Source organism: Lagenorhynchus albirostris, chromosome 18 (assembly GCF_949774975.1).
Source record: "Lagenorhynchus albirostris chromosome 18, mLagAlb1.1, whole genome shotgun sequence".
NCBI lineage: Eukaryota > Metazoa > Chordata > Mammalia > Artiodactyla > Delphinidae > Lagenorhynchus > Lagenorhynchus albirostris.
Window position 1 is genome coordinate 3,644,746 of NC_083112.1, and position 21,287 is coordinate 3,666,032.

General features: G+C 43.1%; 1 protein-coding gene across 1 annotated transcript in view; it reads left to right on the forward strand.

Moving 5' to 3' along the window:
* The window catches only part of ATP8A2 (ATPase phospholipid transporting 8A2), a 439,475-nt gene that overhangs the window by 36,422 nt on the left and 381,766 nt on the right, over positions 1-21,287 (forward strand). The window contains exons 7-13 of the mRNA XM_060128800.1: positions 1,719-1,788; positions 2,450-2,577; positions 3,751-3,862; positions 9,856-10,021; positions 12,830-12,957; positions 13,780-13,857; positions 16,310-16,398. Coding sequence (XP_059984783.1) covers positions 1,719-1,788; positions 2,450-2,577; positions 3,751-3,862; positions 9,856-10,021; positions 12,830-12,957; positions 13,780-13,857; positions 16,310-16,398 — 771 coding nt within the window. The remainder of the gene's footprint in view (positions 1-1,718; positions 1,789-2,449; positions 2,578-3,750; positions 3,863-9,855; positions 10,022-12,829; positions 12,958-13,779; positions 13,858-16,309; positions 16,399-21,287) is intronic.

Consider the following 21,287-nt stretch of genomic DNA (forward strand, 5'->3'; position numbering starts at 1 on the left):
CTTTCTCCCATTCATTTCTTTGTACTTTTTTTCTGACGTCTTTTTATATTTATCGATTCACTTTCATCTCGTGGCTGTTCTGGGCTATTCCTCGTTTGTGGGGACACATTCCAGAGCAGTGGAGTGATTTGTTCGGTAGCATCCAGGTCACAGCGTGTCTGAAACTTCAGGAGCGGCTCTGGTGGGTCCAGCCAGCAGCCTTCTCCGCAGAATCGAATGCCTCCCCTTACGGTAGTTCAGAGACCCACAGGCACTTCTCAGTGTGCACATGACTTGGAGATGGTCCGTATTTTGCCCCCTTTCTGTCTAAGCACCACTGCCATGTTTTTTAGGTAATTTTGTGCTACAGAGGTTTCATCACCAAATGGTGTAAACGATAAACAACGCAGTCCTTGACTTTTCCTTGGATGATACGTAAAAGTATATATCAAAGAAGGAAAGCCAGAATCAGGATAAGAATAAACTTCTGTTTGAGCGCAAGATTAAATTAGACGATGCCAGGACTAAACCTCCCTGTACTGATGTGCTGCTGGGCATCAGATCTCCCACCGCATGTGTTTGAGTGCAGACAGACTCTCTTTTATGGGATTAAGTCACTTATTTTGTCAGATTTTAGGGCTTAGCACAAATTTTCTGCTTGAGATAAAAGGTTTAATAAAAGGACCCCAGGCCTGTAGAGGGGGAAAGGCCCCATATACATGGGGCAGGATTCATGTTTGTCCCTATTGATTAGTAACAGAGAAACTCTCAGAAATAGTAAAACGTTGATCACTTGAGATCGTTTGGGTTATGAGTTTTGGGTGTGACCCTCAGAAAGCCAGCTTTGAATAAGGATTGCCTGAGGTAACATCATATTTTCCAGGTTCCCTGGTGTTTGTCCCGAGTGGCCCGTTGAGCACATGACCCCATTTAATCTTCCCAACAGCCCTTGACAGCCTTACTTGGTACATGAAAAAACAAGGGCTACAGAGAGATCGTTGAGCTCGCTGAGCCCACACGGCCAGGAAGGGCAGTGCCAGGAGATTGTAAGTGGCTGGTGGTCATAGAAGCTTGTTAAACCCCAACTGTGCTCCCTGGACCTGAACATCCAAGTAGGAGTATAGGATCTGCCATGCTTATGTTTAAGCAGGGCAGGTGCTATACTCTGTATCTATTCTTTGAGTTTTCTGTCCTTAAAATCAGGTGTTTTGATTAAAAAGTTGCCTGTGGACACAGTAAAAACTGCAGGGAAGAAAAACCCTGCCAAGCCTATGCCTTGATTTCTCAGTTCCTCTGGCCGTAATCTCCTTCAGAAGGTGTGTGTGCTGGCCTGGCCTGGCCTGGGCGGCTGTTTTGGTCAAGGGCAGGCCAGCCTCTGACTTTCAGGGTCACCTGAGCCCACTGGACGGTCTTAGCTGGGACCTCTTGTTTCCCATCACAGGCCTGTCCCCTTCCCATGCATCCTCTGTTATTTCTGTCCACTTGGAGTCGGGCGGCCGTTTTGTGGGGCCTGTGCGGGTAGATCATTGGAGAGACAGCTCGTCTTGGCGCTGTGCTCTCCACACACCTGTCTGTCTGTCCTGTCTGTCTCATCAGTCACTATTCCCATGGCGGTCAGTTATGACATCACTCTGAAGGGCCGGTCAGCAGAGTTTTTCCATGGTTGAGGCTTTCTGAGCTGTGAATTGGTGGAGGGGACCTTACTCAACTTTTTTTTTTTTTTTTTTTTCTCTCCTTAGTGAACCTCAGGCAATGTGTTATGTTGAAACAGCCAATCTCGATGGGGAGACGAACCTTAAAATACGTCAGGTAAAAAGTCACCTTTTATGACTTGCATTGTTATGGGGCCCAAATGGTGACGGTGCTCCCCTCACGTACCAGTCAGTGCTTTTTCTGGAGGAAAGAATTCCTGGAGGAATTTCTGGAGGAAAGAATTCAGTGAAGCACAGAGTCAGGACTCCACCACTGTGCTGACACATCCGTGCTAAAGTCATAATCAACACACCCAAACCCTTTACAGAAAGCACACTCCATTAGCTGTACCCTAACGTGGCCATAAACACAGAATAAAGTACCCCTTTAACATAGTGTGATATCTGGCGCCCTGTAACTCTTCTTTAAAGAGAAAAAAATGTCTAAGTCAGATATCTAAGATAGAAAAGAAAGATATGTGGGCAGAATCATCAAATGCAACTTGGTACAGCAGAAAATCTGTGTCAAAATGAGTTATTAATTGAAACTTAAAATTGTTATTATATATTGAATTCTTCCAAACCTTTTGTATTAGGTTGCTGTGACCGAAGCTGCCTGTGAAGTCCATCCTGAAGGGCTGGTAGCTTGAGGACCCCACCCAACTATTCCATTTTAGTTGATTCATTATTTCCTTTTGATTAACAGTAGGGATATGCTGAGTGTCGTTCGTAAACCTGGAAGATTGTGTTCAGTTTCCTCTTTGGGTTGAACGTTTCAGGGTGTGAGTCACACGGCTGACATGCAGGTGAGGGAGGTGCTGATGAAGTTGTCTGGGAGCATAGAGTGTGAAGGGCCCAATCGCCACCTCTACGATTTCACCGGAAACTTGAACTTGGATGGGAAAAGGTATCGCTTCCTCTTGTCTTAGTGGATTTTCTTTTAATTTATTTTTAATGTGACTAAGAATTACAGGAGCTTTGGCAAATGTCAGTCTGTTTTCTGCTTTCATAGTATTTTTAAAACAGATTTCTTCATGTTTAGCTTAGATATGGGAGACTGAGCTTTTCTTGAAACACCGTTTTAATCCATTTAAACCTTCCCTTAAATTTAAGGAAAGACCTGATTTTTGGCAAGAAAATATCCCGAGGGTCTGAAGTGAGGTTCACAGAACTGGCCTGGTCTTTCTGTGTGTATGACTCGCCAGGGAGGAGAGTAGTTGATTTTGGCTGCGTAAAATTGTCCAGAAAAGCAGAAGAGAGATGTCTGAAGCATGTAAGAGCTGACATTTATTAGGGAAACATCTTTTTTCCCTTTGCTGTCTTCTAAGTAGTCTGTGTTTTGAGCAAGTTGAATGAAAGGACCGGTTACCCTGCCTTCAGAGCGTTCACTGCCCTGTTGTCTCTATTCTGTTGTCTTTGCCCTCTTGGCACTTATCATTTGAGTCATTTTTTGTCGTTACATTGGGGCGTGGTTTCTCTCTTCTGCTTATCTTCAACCTGCACGCTCCTTACCAGTGGTCTCCACCTTTATGTTTTGAACAGACCCAAAGGGAAGGACCCGATCACGGGAACCAACCCAAAATAACTCTGACAAGCCTAAGTGTGACACCCTTCTCGGTTTCATGTAGTACACAGGGCTGTTCTGTAGGCTCCCACTTTAAAGTTCTAAATTATCACTCAGACTTTTATTGAATCATTAAGTTAGCTTTGACACATTTGTTATTGTAGCTTTTTTTTTTTCTTAGAGTCTAGAAACTGACTTTCCCAAATGAATAAACTTCTGGTTATCTTAATTTCCTTTTCAGATATTGAGTTTCATAAGAGAGTTATAAGAGACACAATTTCCTTTTAACGTTTTATAGGAGAAAAAAAAACCGCTTTTTCTGTGTTGATGAATGGATGAGATAAACCTTGGGTAGATGAAGCCAGGGGTAACCTTTATGGCCCCTGTGTCCCAGTGAAATAGTCCAAATTTGTCTAAAGGAAACGGTTGATGTATTGTGGGTTTATGTTTAAGGGGAAAATTCATGCTCATTTTTTCGAAGTGTCATTAAATATAAATGTTGTTTCTTGTTTTCAGCCCTGTTGCCCTTGGGCCCGACCAGATCTTATTACGAGGTACACAGCTGAGAAACACTCAGTGGGTGTTCGGCATAGTTGTTTATACTGGACACGACACCAAACTCATGCAGGTAAAACATTTCTCTGCTGAAAAACAATGCTGATTTCAGTCGTTTTTTCTGTTTTTTATGGAGTCGTGGGTAGAGAATGCAGACGTTGCATTTCGGAACCTTAAGCTTTGTCTGTGAACCTAAATGTGGAAAGGAGGTGCTTTTATTTTGGTTCCTAGGTAGTTCCTCCTGAATTTCTGTTACTGTATCAAGTATTTGTTACCCCTTGCCTGAAATATCAACAGTCTTTGTTTTCTGGATTTAATGGGACAGTCAGGCCTCACCTATTTTATCTTCGAACGCGAGGGGGGATTTGTTCTAACCTCTTTATTTCTCTCTTTACTTCTCCTCCGCACCCCATTAATTTAGATTTTATAGGAAGTTGTCTTATTTAACTGAATTCTAGGCAATTGAAAATCAGTTATCTTTGAATTCATGTTTATTCGTCATATCATATACCAAAGAGAAAAAAATACTAAACTGATTTTCTTCTTTCTCCCTGTTAAGTTTTAAAAATTGTTATCTGTGACCTTGTAGCCCACATTTCTTTTATGACGTATTTTTCCTGACAGCTTTGAAATCCTGCATGAATCAGTGCCCCTACCTGTCATTTCTTACATTTCTTCGGTATCACCTGGCATCTTATTTTGCTAATGGTCGCTGTTAACGAGGATTGGTTTTTCAGCTTGTCTGCCCTTTTGTGTGACTTCTAAAGTACAGATCTGGCAATATTTCTTGATTTAAAAGTGTACCGTGGCCACCGTGCACCATATCTTGTGCCAGGCTGTGTGGGTACAGTAGTGAAAGGCACAGTCTCACCCCTGGGAACCAGGCAGACTTGGGAGTCGTGGGGATTACAGAGTGGAGAGATGATCGTGTGATGCGTGTCGTTACGGGGTGCTGGGGGTCCATATGGAAGGTCATCCAGCCCAGGTTTGGAGGTGTCAGCTGACCAGATACTAAGAAGCACATTTCAGATGTCAAGTTGAAGAAGGAAGGCTGTTGTGTTGGTTCACTCAAGTGGTGTAGGAGGAGAGAGTTAACCATTGATTAGAACCGATGGAGTGATAGAGCCCTGTGTCCACACCAGCTGGGTAACGCAGGGCAGAAGGGGTGGGCGGGGGGTGGGGCAGAGAGACTCACTGGAGTTGAAGAAGATTGTTGGAGTTGCTGCGTGACAGGCCTCGGTGTGCAGGGGGCTTGGCTTTGATCTTCTGGGGCGGAGGGTTTGTGGAGCGGAGAGACCCAGGGGCAGGAAGCTGAAGCGGAGCTGTTGGAGGCGTTCAGTGTTGAGGGGTGAAGGATGGAGGGACCACGGCATTTGGTGATGATGGGACGCGGCGGGCCGGGGTAGAGACGGATGCTGTAACCGGTGGCTCAAGTCTTTAGGGAGTGGGGGGGAGGGGAGAGCTGGTGGACTTGCTGAGGGAAGAGGCAGGAGGGCGTGTAGCCAGATGGCAGGAACTTTACAAGGGGGTTTTTAACACGGCGTTAGAGGCAGCAGGTGTCGGAAGTATGACCGGACCCCGAGCATCCGTTCGGCAGTGCTGTCTTCTGAAGCACGTGAGTCTGTGCGGAGCAGCCCCTGCTGGGGGACCTCAGGGGAGGGGTGTCCTCGGGGTGGGGGGTGAGGCAGGAGCAGGAAGGAGGGGGGAGGGTCCGGGGACTGTGAGGCCACACATGTGGTGGGATGGTTATAGAGGAAGGTGTGTGTGTGTGTGTGTGTGTGTGTGTGTGTGTGTGTGTGCTGTGTGTGTGTCTCTGTGTGTGTGTGTTCTGTGTGTGTGCGTGTGCGTTCTTTGTGTTCTGTGTGTGTGTTCTGTGTGTGTGTCTGTGTCTCTGTGTGTTCTGTGTGTGTGTGTGTCTCTGTGTGTGTGTGTCTGTGTCTCTCTGTGTGTGTTCTGTGTGTGTGTGTTCTGTGTGTGTGTGTCTCTGTCTGTGTGTGTGTGTCTGTGTGTGTGTGTGTCTGTGTCTCTGTGTTCTGTGTGTGTCTGTGTGTGTGTGTCTCTGTGTGTGTCTGTGTGTGTGCATGTCTGTGTGTGCGCGCGCACTGACTAGGACGTGTAAAGTGTCTTGGGTCTGAGTAGCTGTGCGCAGACTTTCTCTGGGTGAAGAGCCGGGCCCCCTGCCACCTAGTGAGTGTCCTCAGACTCCCCCAGGCCAGCACCCACCGCAGCCGCCTAACACTGGGAGCCCCGCTGACCACAGATCACTTGTGTTTTTACAATGAAGTGACAGATGACGAGGCGCTCGCTCAGATGCGGGCAGGGCCCCAAGACTAGTTTTCAGATTGTGCATTTTACAAATGTGACCACTCCCCAAGATTCCTTGTACCCTGGAGTTTTTTTTTTCAGGGTACGATGCTGTTTCCCTAGATCGTACGTTGGTAATACAGCTTTGCAGCTGAGGTGTAAGAGAGCAATGAAGTGACACTTAAAAATAATTCCATCCTCCCTTCAGAGAGCAAGGTGTTCACTAAGTTACCCCGTGACGTTTGCATCCTGTGAGTGTGCTGGGTGCCTTCCTTGCACCTACATGTGCTAAACCTCTTTGAATGGCTTATTACGTGTTGACTGCTCAAGTACAGAACAATCCAAAGCCCCAGGAACACCTGTGCTGGACTCGCTGTGCGTTTAGGGCTCGAACAACGAGTAAAAATAACAAGCTTTTGAAAGGAATGTAACAACACACATAGCTGGAAGCCATCCTGTTGGTGAAATAACATACGTCGTCTCTACTTGACCACAGAGAGGAAACACAATTGCTTTAGGGTTCTTCTACTTTTTTTTTTTTTTAGCGGTACGCGGGCCTCTCACTGCCGTGGCCTCTCCCGCTGCGGAGCACAGGCTCCGGACGCGCAGGCTCAGCGGCCACGGCCCACGGGCCCAGCCGCTCCGCGGCATGCGGGATCTTCCCGGACCGGGGCACGAACCCGTGTCCCCTGCATCGGCAGGCGGACTCTCAACCACTGCGCCACCAGGGAAGCCCCTACTTTTTTGTTTTTTAAACTCTCACCTCAATGCCTTCTACTCTCCTACTTCAGAGTTCCCTCGTTTCATGTTGAGTGTAGTTACATGTAGAAATATTTCAATGTCTGATGTTTCTGTTGGTTGATTTAATGGGAAAGAGAGATTGTCACAGTAATTCCAGCAAACAGTGCCCCATGCATTGCTCCAAGAAATTCTCATGTATTAACTCACTGATTCCTCACAGTGGCCCTATGAGGAAGATACTATTTTTGTTTTTGTTTTCTAGATGAGTACACTGAGGCATCTCTCAGTAAGTTAACAAAGTTACATACCCAGTGAGAGAGAGAGCTGGGATTCCAGCCCAGGCAGTCTGGCTCCCAAGTCCTTGTCTTAACTAGTACTCTGCTGACTGCTGTCTTAGAAGGGAATCAAATGTGTAAAATTCAGGCCAGATTTAAGCTTTTTCAAAATCTGACATTTTGGTCTATTTCTATTTTGAACTCCAATACTCAAAAGTAGTATTTTCTAAGGATTTTGGAGAAGAACTCTTAATGCTAGTAGGAATTTGACATTACAAGCTCATCACTGCAAGGTGGAATGCTCAGGGGATGGGGGTGAGTAGTTAGAGCCTGGCTTTCCTAAGTGCATGGGCTGAAGCCTGAAGTGTTGGGTCGCTGCTCTTGTATTGGATGAAACATAACTTTTCTTAATCCTATTAACTGGCCAGGATTCAACCACTGGGAAAGGTCAAAAGTCAATCAACTCATGGAGTCATAGAAGTAACGTTTATTGTAAATTTTTTTCTGCTTGTGCCTCCAACGAATGTTTATTAAAAGTAAGGTTAGCTTTTAAAAGATTGGGGTAGGCGGTCTTGAAACTGGTCTTCTGGCTGTTGCCGTGAGGCCAAAGGTGATGTGTCGACCCCATCGACCTTGAGATGATATTTGATTGGTAAGTTGTCCTTTACTGATGGATTTCCATTTAGATTCTAGAGGAATATTTTTAAAAGTCTTTAAAGGACAGATAATTCAGCGACTTAAAGGGAAGTGGGAAAAAGAGTATACACAGAGGAACTGCAGCCGTGCTGCTTAGATACTTACAGGACTGCAGAATCACCAGCGTTGCAAGTCCCCGACTCCCCACCCCCGCGGAAAGCCATGGTCATGGTCGCAGCAGTCCTGGGTTCGGGGATAGAGTTCAGATGAGTTTCAGCCACCTTGTGGTATGAGCTACTCGATGGAATCTAGGAATGAATGGCCGCTCGTTTTCATCTCGGTTTTGTTTTCATGTTGTGACTTTATTTGTATCCTTATATTCGGAGACATTTGCATCCTAGCTCTGTTAGGGATCAGGTGGGTTGGGAAGATGAAGACAGAGTGCTAACTCAAGTCTGGCCCAAGGCACCATTTTTCATGGCCAGTCAGTGCCTTGCAAGTATTCGGATCACCTGATCTTGTGTATCAGTATTGCCTGTAAAGGGACAAGGCTCATGATTTGTGGACGGAGACAGTGGACTGAAGCTCCCGCCATCTCCCCCGTCCACTCCTGGCTTCTGATCAAGTCCAGGGTCTGTCCTCCTCCAGGAAGGGGTTGTTACCATCTGCTGTGTTACACGTTAGTTTCCTGTCGCTGCCACAACAAATGACACAAACATAGTGGCTTAAAGCAACACGAAGCTCTTAGGTTCCAGTTCTGTAGGTCGGAAGTCTGCTCTGGGTCTCACCCACATCATGATGTCAGCCAGGCAGCCTTCCTTTTTAGAACATTCTAGGAGGTTCTAGAGGAGACTCCATTCTTTGCCTTTTAGAGGCTCCCGGAGTTCCTTGGTTTATGGCCACCTCTCTTCTGTCTTCAGAGCCTCTTTGGCCATTTGTCTGTACTCATATCTCCCTCTGACCATAACTGGGAAAGGATCTCTTCCTTTTGTGCTTTTAAAGACCTGTGTGATTAAATCGGGCCCATTTGCATAATTCAGGCTAATCTCCCCAAGTCAAGGGCGTTAATTTAATCACACCAGAAAAGCCCCTTTGCCATATAAAGTAACATATTCATTGGTCCAGGTATTAGGACCTGGATGTCACTGAGGAGGGCGGTTACTCTGCCCACCACAACTGCCTTCAGGAATTTTTTTAATAAAATGACTTTAAATGAATAACTGTCCAGGGCAAACAGTTCTATTGACTTTTCCACTGCTGAGGGGATATAGTTCCAAACCCGCTGTGCAGTGGTCCTTGAATCTGGTTTTAATGGATCTTTCTGGACTCACTCCCGACACTGGCTTGTTGTCTAGCTGGGCTGGTCTCCCCACCGGCAGTGAGAAGGCAGGCCTTGAGCATTTACAGATGGCTGGGCTGTGTTTCCACTTTCGTCGTAACTTCCTGTCCACATTCTGTTTGTGGTTTAGGACCCCGTTCGGATTTCCACTGGCCACCAGAGCTTCCCCGGCTCTTCTTGCTCGTTTCTTGTTCATAGTTTTCCAGATGGACTCTTTATGCATCCATTTATTTTGACACCTGTTGTTCTATTTTGCATTATTGATGTGTATGTGTTTGTGTATGTCTTTTCTCAGATTCTGAGCTACGGGGCTTAAAATAGCTCTCTGTGTGTTAATTACAGAGCTACGTTATTACTTTGAAGATTCTAGATTTTTGTGGTGTAGAATCTTGGTTTCTCTTGAAGTAGCAGCCGCCTGATTTCTTTTAAACTGGGCTTAAATGATTTGGAACCTGTATTCTAAGATCGTGAAAGTAGCTAATTTTATGCTAAAATTAAGAAGTACAGACTGTAATTGTAAGAAGTACAGACTGAGTCATGCAGAGTTGAAATGTGCCCTTTGAAAACGACAGTGTGTCTTCTGTGTTCTTTATTTAAAACTAGCTGTTGATTCAGGCGCATAGTACACTTCTCAATCTCATTGGTTATTTGACAAAAAGATAGTCTTTTACTTTTTCTGTGTTGAATGTGGTTAACTTACCTCCTTTGCTCCCTGCTCTTTGCCCCAAGTGTGTTCTGTGACCCTTACTGGCTTTACATGCTCTCGTACAGAATTCCACCAAAGCGCCTCTCAAGAGATCGAATGTGGAGAAAGTAACTAATGTGCAGATCCTGGTACTCTTTGGCATCCTCCTGGTCATGGCCTTGGTGAGCTCGGTGGGAGCCCTGTACTGGAATGGGTCTCAAGGAGGAAAGAACTGGTACATCAAGAAGATGGGTAAGTGGCGAACGGACTCCTTGTTGAAGCTGACCATCCTTCCACGTGTGATGTACGTGTGTGGGCCGTGCCCTCCTTCTCCGCCCGTTGGCTGTTGTAGACAATGCCCATCCTTCAAGAACCGAAAGATGAGTCACGTGACGCAGTGAAGGTGGACACATTTGGGGATCATTTTATATTCAGATGATTTTTTAAAGATTTTATTTATTATTTATGGCTGCATTGGGTCTTCATTGCTGCGCGCGGGCTTTCTCTAGTTACGGCGAGCGGGGGCTCCTCTTCGTTGCGGTGCGCGGGCTTCGCATTGCGGTGGCTTCTCTTGTTGTGGAGCACGGGCTCTAGGCGCACGGGCTTCAGTAGTTGTGGCTCACGGGCTCAGTAGCTGTGGCTCGCGGGCTCTAGAGCGCAGGCTCAGTAGTTGTGGCGCACGGGCTTAGTCGCTCCGTGGCATGTGGGATCTTCCTGGACCAGGACTCGAACCCATGTCCCCTGCATTGGCAGGCGGATTCTTAACCACTGTGCCACCAGGGAAGCCCTACTTTTTTAAATCTAAGAGAAAGTATAGAAAATATGTAATTTTATGGTCTTTTATAAGTTCCTATATAATTACCTTTATTGCCCTCTGCTTCTTTACGTGGATTTAATTACTGTCTGGTGTCACTTCCTGTCATCCTGGAGGATTTCCTTTATTATTTCTTGTAAGGCAGATTGGATAGCAACAAATTATCCCAATTTTTATCTTAGAGTGTCTTAATTTCTCCTTTGTCTTTTTTTTCTTTTTTCCCGCAGTACGCGGGCCTCTCACTGTTGTGGCCTCTCCCACTGCGGAGCACAGGCTCCGGACGCGCAGGCTCAGTGGCCACGGCCCACGGGCCCAGCCGCTCCGCGGCACGTGGGATCCTCCCAGACCGGGGCACGAACCTGCGTCCCCCGCACCGGCAGGTGGACTCCTAACCACCGCGCCACCAAGGAAGCCCTCCTTTGTTTTTGAAGGATAGTTTTGCTGATACAGAATTCTTGTAGGAATTCTTGGTTGACATTCTTTTCTTTTCAGTACTTTGAATATACCGTCCTCTTTCCTTCTGACCTCCACTGTACCGATGAGGTCAGCTGTTACTCTTACTGAGTTTTCCCTTGTACGTGAGTCATTTTTTTATTGCTGCTTTCAACGTCTTCGTTGGTTTTCAGTAGTTTTGAGTTTATCCTGTTTGAAGTTTGTTGAGGTTTTTGGATATGCACATTAATAGTTTTCATCAAGCTTCTTTTTGACAATTTTGTCCAGTTTTATTGCTTTTTGTTTTGAGAGAAGATTTGCCAATCTCCTTACACAGCAATTCCAGAAAAATAAAATTTAATGACAAAATTTTTTTGAATAATAAATTTGAATTTTAAAACTTTGGGATATTTTCTCGGGATGATTATTATTTCCATCTTTCTATATATTTTAATTAAACTGATGGAAACATCTTTTTCCCCTTTTCTGGTTACGTCATGTAGAAAACTCACACATTTTGAACTGCCCAGGATCCTTGTCGCTGCTTTATAGATGTGGGAAATGTGACTGGGACCTCAGTTGTAGCTTGGGTCAAAATCCTTGATTTTGGTTCTTAAAATCTGGATTTCAACCGTGTTGTATGTTTAGCTTCAAATGTGAAGACAGATACATTTGTTTACACATTAGTTCCAAAATATCATGGTCTGGGTAAATAACCAGCATTGACACTATACGGGTATACAAGCTTTGTGGAAACTGTCATTTAAATTGCTCAGATAATGTCAAACTCCAGTACAGGGTGTGTGATTTACAGTGGAAGAATTAATTAATTAATTAATTAATTAATTAACTTATTTTTGGCCCCATTCATAATGCTTTGTGCCTTGTTATCTTATTTAAAAAATTTATTTTATTTTATTTATTTTTGGCTGTGTTGGGTCTTCGTTGCCATGCGTGGGCTTCTCATTGCGGTGGCTTCTCTTGTTGCAGAGCCTGGGCTCTAGGCGCGCAGGCTTCAATGGTTGTGATATGAGGGCTCAGTAGTTGTGGCTCGTGGGCTCTAGAGCGCAGGCTCAGTAGTTGTAGCGCACGGGCTTAGTTGCTCCATGGCATGTGGGATCTTCCCGGACCAGGGCTCGAACCCATGTCCGCTGCCTTGGCAGGCGGATTCTTTTTTTTTTTTTTTTTGCGGTACGCGGGCCTCTCACTGTCGTGGCCTCTCCCGTTGCGGAGCACAGGCTCCGGACGCGCAGGCTCAGTGCCCATGGCTCACGGGCCCAGCCGCTCCGCGGCATGTGGGATTTTCCCGGACCGGGGCACGAACCCGTGTCCCCTTCATCGTCAGGCGGACTCTCAACCACTGCGCCACCAGGGAAGTCCCCTGTCCTTTTCTCTGCATCCGTTTTAGTTAGCTGCCCTCTCTCTATCCTCCAGGACTTGTCTGTAGCCTCTTTTCTTCTGGGCGGCCTTCAGTGACTGGGCCTCCGCCTCAAAACCCTTGTGCCTTGGTTTCCTCAGTGCCCTGTGAAGGCCTTGTTAGCCCGTGTGCTCTGCTGCATGGTCACCCCCCTGCCCCGCAGCCTCCTCTGGGAAGCCAGCTCTCTGTTGGAAGGAATTGTGGCATCATGGTCTTTGTATCCACAGTTCATGCCACAGAGTAGGTGCTCAGTAACTATTTTAACTTGAATCTCTAAATGTATACTTAAGCCAATAAACTTTTTTGTGAACATCTTTCAGAAAAATTCCAGCATCGTTAAGTACAAGGAAACTGAGCAGAGACTAAGCTATGCAGATATTCTGGTTTTCTTCCACAGACACGAGCTCAGACAATTTTGGATATAACTTGTTGACCTTCATCATCTTGTACAACAATCTGATTCCCATCAGTCTACTGGTGACCCTCGAGGTTGTGAAGTACACACAAGCCCTCTTCATAAACTGGGTGAGTATCACACCTGGCTGGAAGCTGAGGTGCTGGGCACGTGTCAGCTGCCATTTCCTAATACCCTCCTGGAGCCTCAGTGATGGAATTCAGCTCCCAGAAAAGGAAGAACGTCGTTAATTACGATTCAGTCTGGGAGTTTAACTGCCTAGAGAATGGGCAAGGGTGTCCCTGAGCCAGTGGTATCTGTGACTAGTCACCTAATGTCTTCTTGGGCTGTGAAATGGGCAGGGCAGGGGCTCTGAGGAGAATCAGTGGAGGAATGGAGCAGAATGTGTAGCAGGTGCCTGTCTTCTGGGGAGGGGGGATGAAGTTGCTGCAGCTGTTCATGCTTTAAATTCTCCTTAGTGCTGAAGTCACGTTCTCTTAAGTGTGTCTACTTACGTGTCCCCTATCTGTCAAAATTCATGGTGACAGTAAATTTGGATTCTATTGCAAGAGTCGAGGTGGAATTTTCAAGGAACTGCCATGGCCATTAAGTACCAGACCTCAGCAGCCAGTATTTGGAGACCAGACACTTTGATGTGCGTTTTTTATTTGAGCTTCACAACAATCCTGTGAATGAGGCGTTCGCTAAACTCGGAAGTGTGAGTTAGTCTAGGTCAGGAGATGATCACCTTGAAGCCAAATCATCTAGATATAAATAAATCCCATGCTTTCCTCTGTACCTCAGTGTTTCTCTACACTAATAGACGCTGTATGTTCACCCCCAGATGAAAAACTAACATTTATATCGAGTTGTATGTTTTTAGTTTCTTCTTAATCGAAATGAGGAATCGATGGTAGATAATTTCTGAAGTGCCCCCCGCCTCTCTCTTTCAGGACACAGATATGTATTATCTAGGAAATGACACTCCTGCCATGGCCAGGACATCAAACCTTAATGAAGAGCTTGGGCAGGTGAGAGCCTCTTTGGGGACTTTGGGAACGGTGTATGAACACGGTGGCAGACAAGTGTTGGAAGAACCATGGAGAGATTTTGCAAAAATAGTTCTCCATAAAGGTGGTTTTGATGTCTAAAAGAGCTCTGTAGTACTTGGAGGTACTATTAAATACAAATGTTAATTGATTTTGACTTACTTTTTGAGGCATGGGTATATCTTATCAGCTGGAAGTTTCCTGCGACAAATTTAGTGCAAAAAAATACAGTGCAACATTACTTTGGACTCTTAAAATTGTTAATCAGGGGCAAGTAAAGGGAAGATAATGGTTAAGATCCTCGGATATTGGGTAATCGTACAGAATATGTGGGGGCTGATTTGAAGGCCATAAATCCATACAGTCTCTCACGTGTTCCAGGTTTTAGCTCTGGAACATTTCAGGGAACCGGTTTCTTTCCCACCATCACCCTTAACCGCCTGCTGCCTTTACTGATGTATAATGTCTTCATCTTCTGTTGAAATCACTGCAAGGAATACCTCTTTTGAATGCATTGCAATTACAGATCATAATTTCATTTTATAAATCGTATGTGAACCTCCCAACAACCCCAGGAGGTGAGTGCGGTATGTGTATCAGATGAAATTTACCTCCTGTTTGAAGCCTTCTCCAGACTTCCAGGAAAGTTAATTTATCTCTCTTCAGTGTTTCCATAACAATTTTTCCAAACATAAATACAGTAAAGTGAGAGGTGTGGTAGTAATATATGTCCATTTCCATCCTGGGGCTTTTGAGCCCATTCGAAGGTGTGGACGTGCCTGAGACACGGTCTTTGGTCGCCTCTGTCATTTTAGCACAACGCTTAGTATAACTGTGTTCTCAGTTGCCGTTGAACTGGACCTGGATGATTGAAGGATTCAACATACTCAAGCACCCAGGCTGAAATAGTTCATCCTAATTGGGAATAGGGAAAGTTTTCATGGGGGAGTTAGTTTTGAGTTGGGACTTAAAGGATACCTTAGTGTTCAATAGACACAAGGATAGAAAATGCTAATAATTCCTTATTATAAAATGTCATTTTTAAATATTTTCATATCATCTTTAAATTTTTTGAGAAAGAGGCAGAAAGAAATACTGCTATTGGAAGGCTGATCCCACTGAGCTTTTTGTACCCCTAGACTTACTGCATATAAAACTTATATAAAAACTTACTATTTATAGTTAAAGCATTCATTATCCGTAGTGTACTGATTTCATATTTCTAGGTACTATTTGACTTCTTTAGGATCATTAATAATCTTTCTTTACTTAAAGGGCCTTGAATTGCTTTAAAAATAATTCTCAGTGTATTTGCTTATATTGTATCAGTAAGAAAAAGTACAGTACACACTTCATGGTATTAATCCCTCTTCTACAAAGCGGGGCAATGTGGCTTCCCCAGAACAGTTCTTGGGGATCACTGGAGTCTCCCTCACATCCTGCCGCGATCATGACCCCTCTTTAGAAAATCCCTGAGAAACTGGAATCTTTCCTGGAGACAATTCTGTTGATTCCTCCCTCTCACCCATCCATGATGTAATTTCCCAGAAAGTTACACGTAGAATGATGTTACTTATCTTCTGGCCAAAACTTTTATTTCATAGACATGGAAATTGAGTCCAAGTAGGGTGAGGTGGCTTTTCCTGAGCCCACAGGCTGGTTAGTATCCAGAGCCTGACCTGGGCTCTCTTCCTTTGTGGCCCTGAGTCCTTTCTCCCCCTCCCTCTCACAGCATCCCCCCGGGGGGACGAAACTCACACGGCACACGTACATCTCTTTTGCAGTTAATCATGTCAAAATGGTTTGCTTATTAACCTCCACAGGAATTTCTCTTTTCACCTTTGTATATTGAGAGCTTAGTGTGTTATATGTGTAAAACTTCGTGCCTTGGAAAGTTATATAATCTGTAGCAGTTCCAAGCTGCCTTCACGTAACCTCACTGTGATCGTGATCGAGAGGCTTCGTGTTTGTTCCGTGCTGTTTCAGGATAGGTCTTCTTAGCCCAACTAGGGGATGGATTCTGAGAAAGAAATATATTGTGGTTGCTAAAGTCTGAGCTTGTTGTCTTGACATATTGGACACAAGAACGAATTCTGTATAAGTGTCATTGAGATGCCTAGTGGCAGGACTTGGTTCTTACGGATCTGAAATGGATCCGGAGCTGTTACTGAAGCCTCCTTTGTACATTTCCACACAATTGGACTCTAGAATTGGTTATTGAAATGGTTTTTAAGTGGCCTAAGCATTAAAGTATATTAATTTTTTTAATATATAATTATTACGTATAACATATATAATTATAAAATATATTTTGCTCGCTTAAGGGAACTTACCTTTGAAAACTAATACAGATTTTGAAAAACACAGAAGAAAAGACTTCATTTGTTGGTCTCTTACGTTCTCGGTGTATGTTTTTTCCTTTTCTCTGATTTAGGTAAAATACCTGTTTTCTGACAAAACTGGAACTCTTACATGCAATATCATGAACTTCAAGAAGTGTAGCATTGCTGGGGTAACCTATGGGTGAGTGTCTTGATCACTTTCTGAAAATTTTATTTGTATTCTTCCAACAAAATAAGTTTATTTTTAGCTGCTTAGTCAAATACCTTGACTTTCTGATACTTTGAGAGGACATTTATAAGGGATGTAGATGTGTAATTACTGCTGACGGTGTTTAAAACTGAATGGGTCCCAATTTAGACCAGTTAAAGCATGGTTTATTCCTGCAAATACTAACCTAGTGAGAAATCTCAAGGAATCTATAAATTTATATTTCTAATCTGATTATACATTTCTTACTCATGTTTCGATCTGAACGCCATTTTTTTTTAAATTGAGGTATAATGGACATGTAAAATTATATTAGTTTTAGGTATACAACATAATGATTTGATATTTGTATATATTGCAAAACAATCACCACAGTAAATCTAGTTAACTTGTCAGCATACATAATTAGAAATTCTTTTTTTCTTGTGATGGAATTTGTAAGATTTACCCTCCTGGCAATTTTCAAGTTTGCAATAGAGCATTTAAAAAATTTTTTTAACAGTTTTTTTTAAAAAATTATAAATGTATGTACTTATTTATTTTTGGCTGCGTTGGGTCTTCGCTGCTGTGCGCAGGCTTTCTCTAGTTGCGGCGAGCGGGGGCGACTCTTCGTGGCAGTGCACGGGCTTCTCGTTGCGGTGGCTTCTCTTGTTGCAGAGCACGGGCTCTCGGCAAAGGGCTTCAGTAGTGGTGGCTCACGGGCTCAGTAGTTGTGGCTTGTGGGCTCTAGAGTGCAGGCTCAGTAGTTGTGGCACATGGGCTTAGTTGCTCCACAGCATGTGGGATCTTCTCAGACCAGGGCTCGAACCCATGACCCCTGTGTTGGCAGGTGGATTCTTAACCACTGTGCCACCAGGGAAGTCCCTGTAATAGAACATTATTAACTATAGTCACCATGCTGTATGTTACATCCTCATGCCTTATTTATTTTATATCTGGAAGTTTGTACCTTTTGACCCCCTTCACCCATTTCACCCACCCCCATCCCTGCATCTGGCAATTACCAACCTGTTTTCTTTATCTTTGAGCTTGGTTGTTGTTGTTTTTAGATTCTACGTGTAAGTGAAATCGTACAGTATTTGTCTTTCTCTGTCTGACTTATTTCCTTAGCATAATGCCCTCAGGGTCCATTCATGTTGTTGAAAATGGCAAGGTTTCATTCTTTTTTATGGCTGAATAGTATTCCATTGCATATATACCATTTTCTTTATTCATTCACTCATCGATGGACACTCAGGTTGTTCCCATGTCTTGGCTATTGTAAATAATGCTGCAATGGACATGGGGGTGCATAGATATCTTTTAGAGATACTGTTTTTGTTTTTTTCAGATATATACCCAGAAGTAGAATTGGTGGGTCATATGAAAGTTCTATTTTTAATTTTTGAGGAACCGCCATACTGTTTTCCATAGTGGTTGTACCAATTTACATTCCCACCAACAGTGCACAAGGGTTCTCTTTTCTCCACATCCTTGTCAACATTTATTTCTTGTTTTTTTTTTTGGTAATAGCCATTCTAACAGATGTGAGGTTTTGATTTGAATTTCCCTGATGATCAGTGATGTTGAGCATCTTTTTGCATACCTGTTGGCCTGCTGTATATGTTCTTTGGAAAAATGTCTATTCAGAACTTCTGCCCATTTTTAAATTGGATTTTTTTTTTGCTATTGAGTTGTATGAGTTCTTTATGTATTTTAGATATTAACCCCTTATCAGCTTTATAATTTCTAATTTAGGATGGGAGCAAATATTTTCTCCTGTTTGGTGGGTTGCCTTTTCATTTTGTTGATGGTTTCCTGTGCTGTGCAGAAGCTTTTTAGTTTGATGTGGTCCCACTTCTTTATTTTTACTTCGCTTTTGGTGTCAGATCCAAAAACTCATCGCCAAGACCAATATCAAGGAGCTTATCACCTATGTATTCTTCTAGGAGTTTGACGGTTTCAGCTCTTACATTCAAGTCTTTAATCCATTTTGAGTTAGTTTTTGTGTATGTTGTAAGATAATAGTACAGTTTCATTCTTTTGCATGTGGTTGTCCAGTTTTCCCAACAGCATTTATTGAAGAGACTGTCCTTTCCCATTGTATATTCTTGGCTCCTTTGTCATAAATTAATTGATCATATATGCATGGGTTTGTTTCTGGGCTCGCTGTTCTATTCCATAGATCTATGTATCTGTTGTTATTCCAGTACCATACTGTTTGGACTACTATAGCTCTGTAATATAGTTTTAAATTAGGGCACGTGATGCATCCAGCTATGTTCTTATTTCTCAAGATTGTTTTGGCAAATCGGCCTCTTTTGTGGGTCTGGATAAATTTTAGGATTGTTTATTCTGTTTCTGTGAAAAGTGCCACTGGAATTTTGATAGGGATTGCATTGAGTCTGTAGATTGCTTTCGGTAGTATGGACGTTTTAGCATTATTAATTCTTACAATCCATGAGCATGGAATATCTTTCCATTTACTTGTGTCTTTTAAAACTTCTTAACGTATTACAGTTTTCAGTGTATAGATCTTTAATCTCCTTGGTTGAATTTATTCCTAGGTATTTTATTTTTTTTGATGCAGTTGTAAATGGGATTTTTAAAAAAAATTTATTTTTATTTTTGGCTGCATTGGGTCTTCGTTGCTACATGCTGGCTTTCTCTACTTGCAGAGAGAGGTGGCTACTCTTAGTTGCAGTGCGTGGGCTTCTCATTGCAGTGGCTTCTCTTGTTGAGGAGCACAGGCTCTAGGCGCACAGGCTTCAGTAGTTGTGGCTCGCAGGCTCTAGAGCGCAGGCTCAGTAGTTGTGGCACACGGGCTTAGTTGCTCCGCGGCATGTGGGATCTTCCCGGACCAGGGTTCGAACCCGTGTCCCTTGCATCGGCAAGCAGATCCTTAACCACTGCTCCACCAGGGAAGCCCCATAAATGGGATTTTTTAAAAAAAATTCTCTCTGTTAATTCTTTATTAATATATAGAAATGCAACAGATTTTTGTATATTGATTTTGTATCCTGCAACTTTACTGAATTTGGTTAGTTCGAACAGATTGTTGGTGGAATCTTTTAGGATTTTCTATATATAATATCATGTCATCTGCAAATAGTGACAGTTTTACTTCTTCTTTCCTATTTAGATGCCTTTTACTTCTTTTTCTTGCCTAATTGCTCTGGCTAGGACTTCTAATACTATGTTGAAAAAAGAATATGAGAGTGGGCATCTTTGTCTTGTTCCTGATCTTAGAGGAAAATCTTTCAGTTTTTCACTGTTGAGTATGATGTTAACTGTGGGCTTGTCATATATGGTCTTTATTATATTGGGGTACATTCCCTCTGTACCTATTTTGTTGAGTGTTTTTTTTATCCTATATGAATGTTGAATTTTATCAGATGATTTTTCTGCATCTGATGATTATATAATCTGGTGATTATATGATTTTATCCTTCATTTAGTTAATGTGGTGTTGTCATACTGATTTGCAGATATGAAATCAATCTTGCATCCCTGGAATAAATCCCACTTGATCATTGTGTGTGATGATCCTTTCAGTGTATTGTTGAATTTGGTTTGCTCATATCTTGCTGAGGATTTTTGTGTCTATGTTCTTCAGGGATATTGACCTGTAGTTTTCTTTTCTTGTGGTGGTCTTTCTGGTATCGGGGCAGTGCTGGTCTTGTAAAATGAATTGGAAGTGTTCCCCACTCTTCTATTTTTTGGAAGAGGTTGAAAATGGTATTAATTCTTCTTTGAATGTTTGGTAGAATTTGCTAGTGAAGGCTTCTGGTCCCAGACTTTTGTTGGGAGGTTTTTGATTACTGATTCAATCCTTTACTAGTAATCAGTATGTTCAGGTTTTCTGTTTCTTCATGATTCAGTCTTGGTAGGTTGTATATTGCTAGGAATTTGTTTCTTCTAGGCTGTCAAACTTGTTGGCATATAATTGTTCATAGTAGTCTCTTATGATCCTATTATTTCTGTGATGTCAGTTGTAATGTCTTCTCTTTCATTTCTGATTGAGTCCTCTTTTGTTCTTGGTGAGTCTAGCTAAAGGTTTCTTAACTTTTCTTTTTTATCTATAAATTTATTTATTTATTTTTGGCTGCATTGGGTCTTCGTTGCTGCACGTGGGCTTTCTCTAGTTGTGGTGAGCGGGGGCTACTCTTCGTTGCAGTGCGCAGGCTCATTGCTGTGGCTTCTCCCGTTGTGGAGCTCGGACTCTAGGCCTTGTGGGCTCTAGAGTGCAGGCTCAGCAGTTGTGGCACATGGGCTTAGTTGCTCCGCGGCATGTGGGATCTTCCTGGACCAGGGCTTGAACCTGTGTCCCCTGCATTGGCAGGCGGATTCTTATCCACTGAGCCACTAGGGAAGTCCCAAGTGTTCTTAACTTTATCTTTTGAAGAACCAGCTTTTAGTTTCATAGTTTTTTTTTTTTCTCTATTGACTTTTGAGTCTCTATTTCATTTATTCTGCTTTAATCTTTATTTCCTTCCTTCTAACTTTGAGTTTCATTTGTTCTTTTCTAGTTCTTTTAGGTATAATGTTACGTTGTTTATTTGAGATTTTTTTTTGTTTCTTGAGGTAGGCATTTATTGCTATGGACTTCTCAGAACTGCTTTTGCTGCATCCTGTAAGTTTTGGTATGTTGTATTTCCATTTTCATGTGTCTCTAGGTAGTTTTTGATTACATGTTTGATTTCTTCATGGATCCATTGGTTGCTCAGTCACATGTTGTCCAGTCTACACATATTTGTGAGTCTTCCATTTTTTGGTGATTGAGTTCCAGTTTCATACCCTTGTGGTAGGAAAAGAAGCTTGGTATTTCAGTCTTCTTGAATTTACTAAAACTTGTTCGGGGCCTAACGTATGATCTGTGCTGG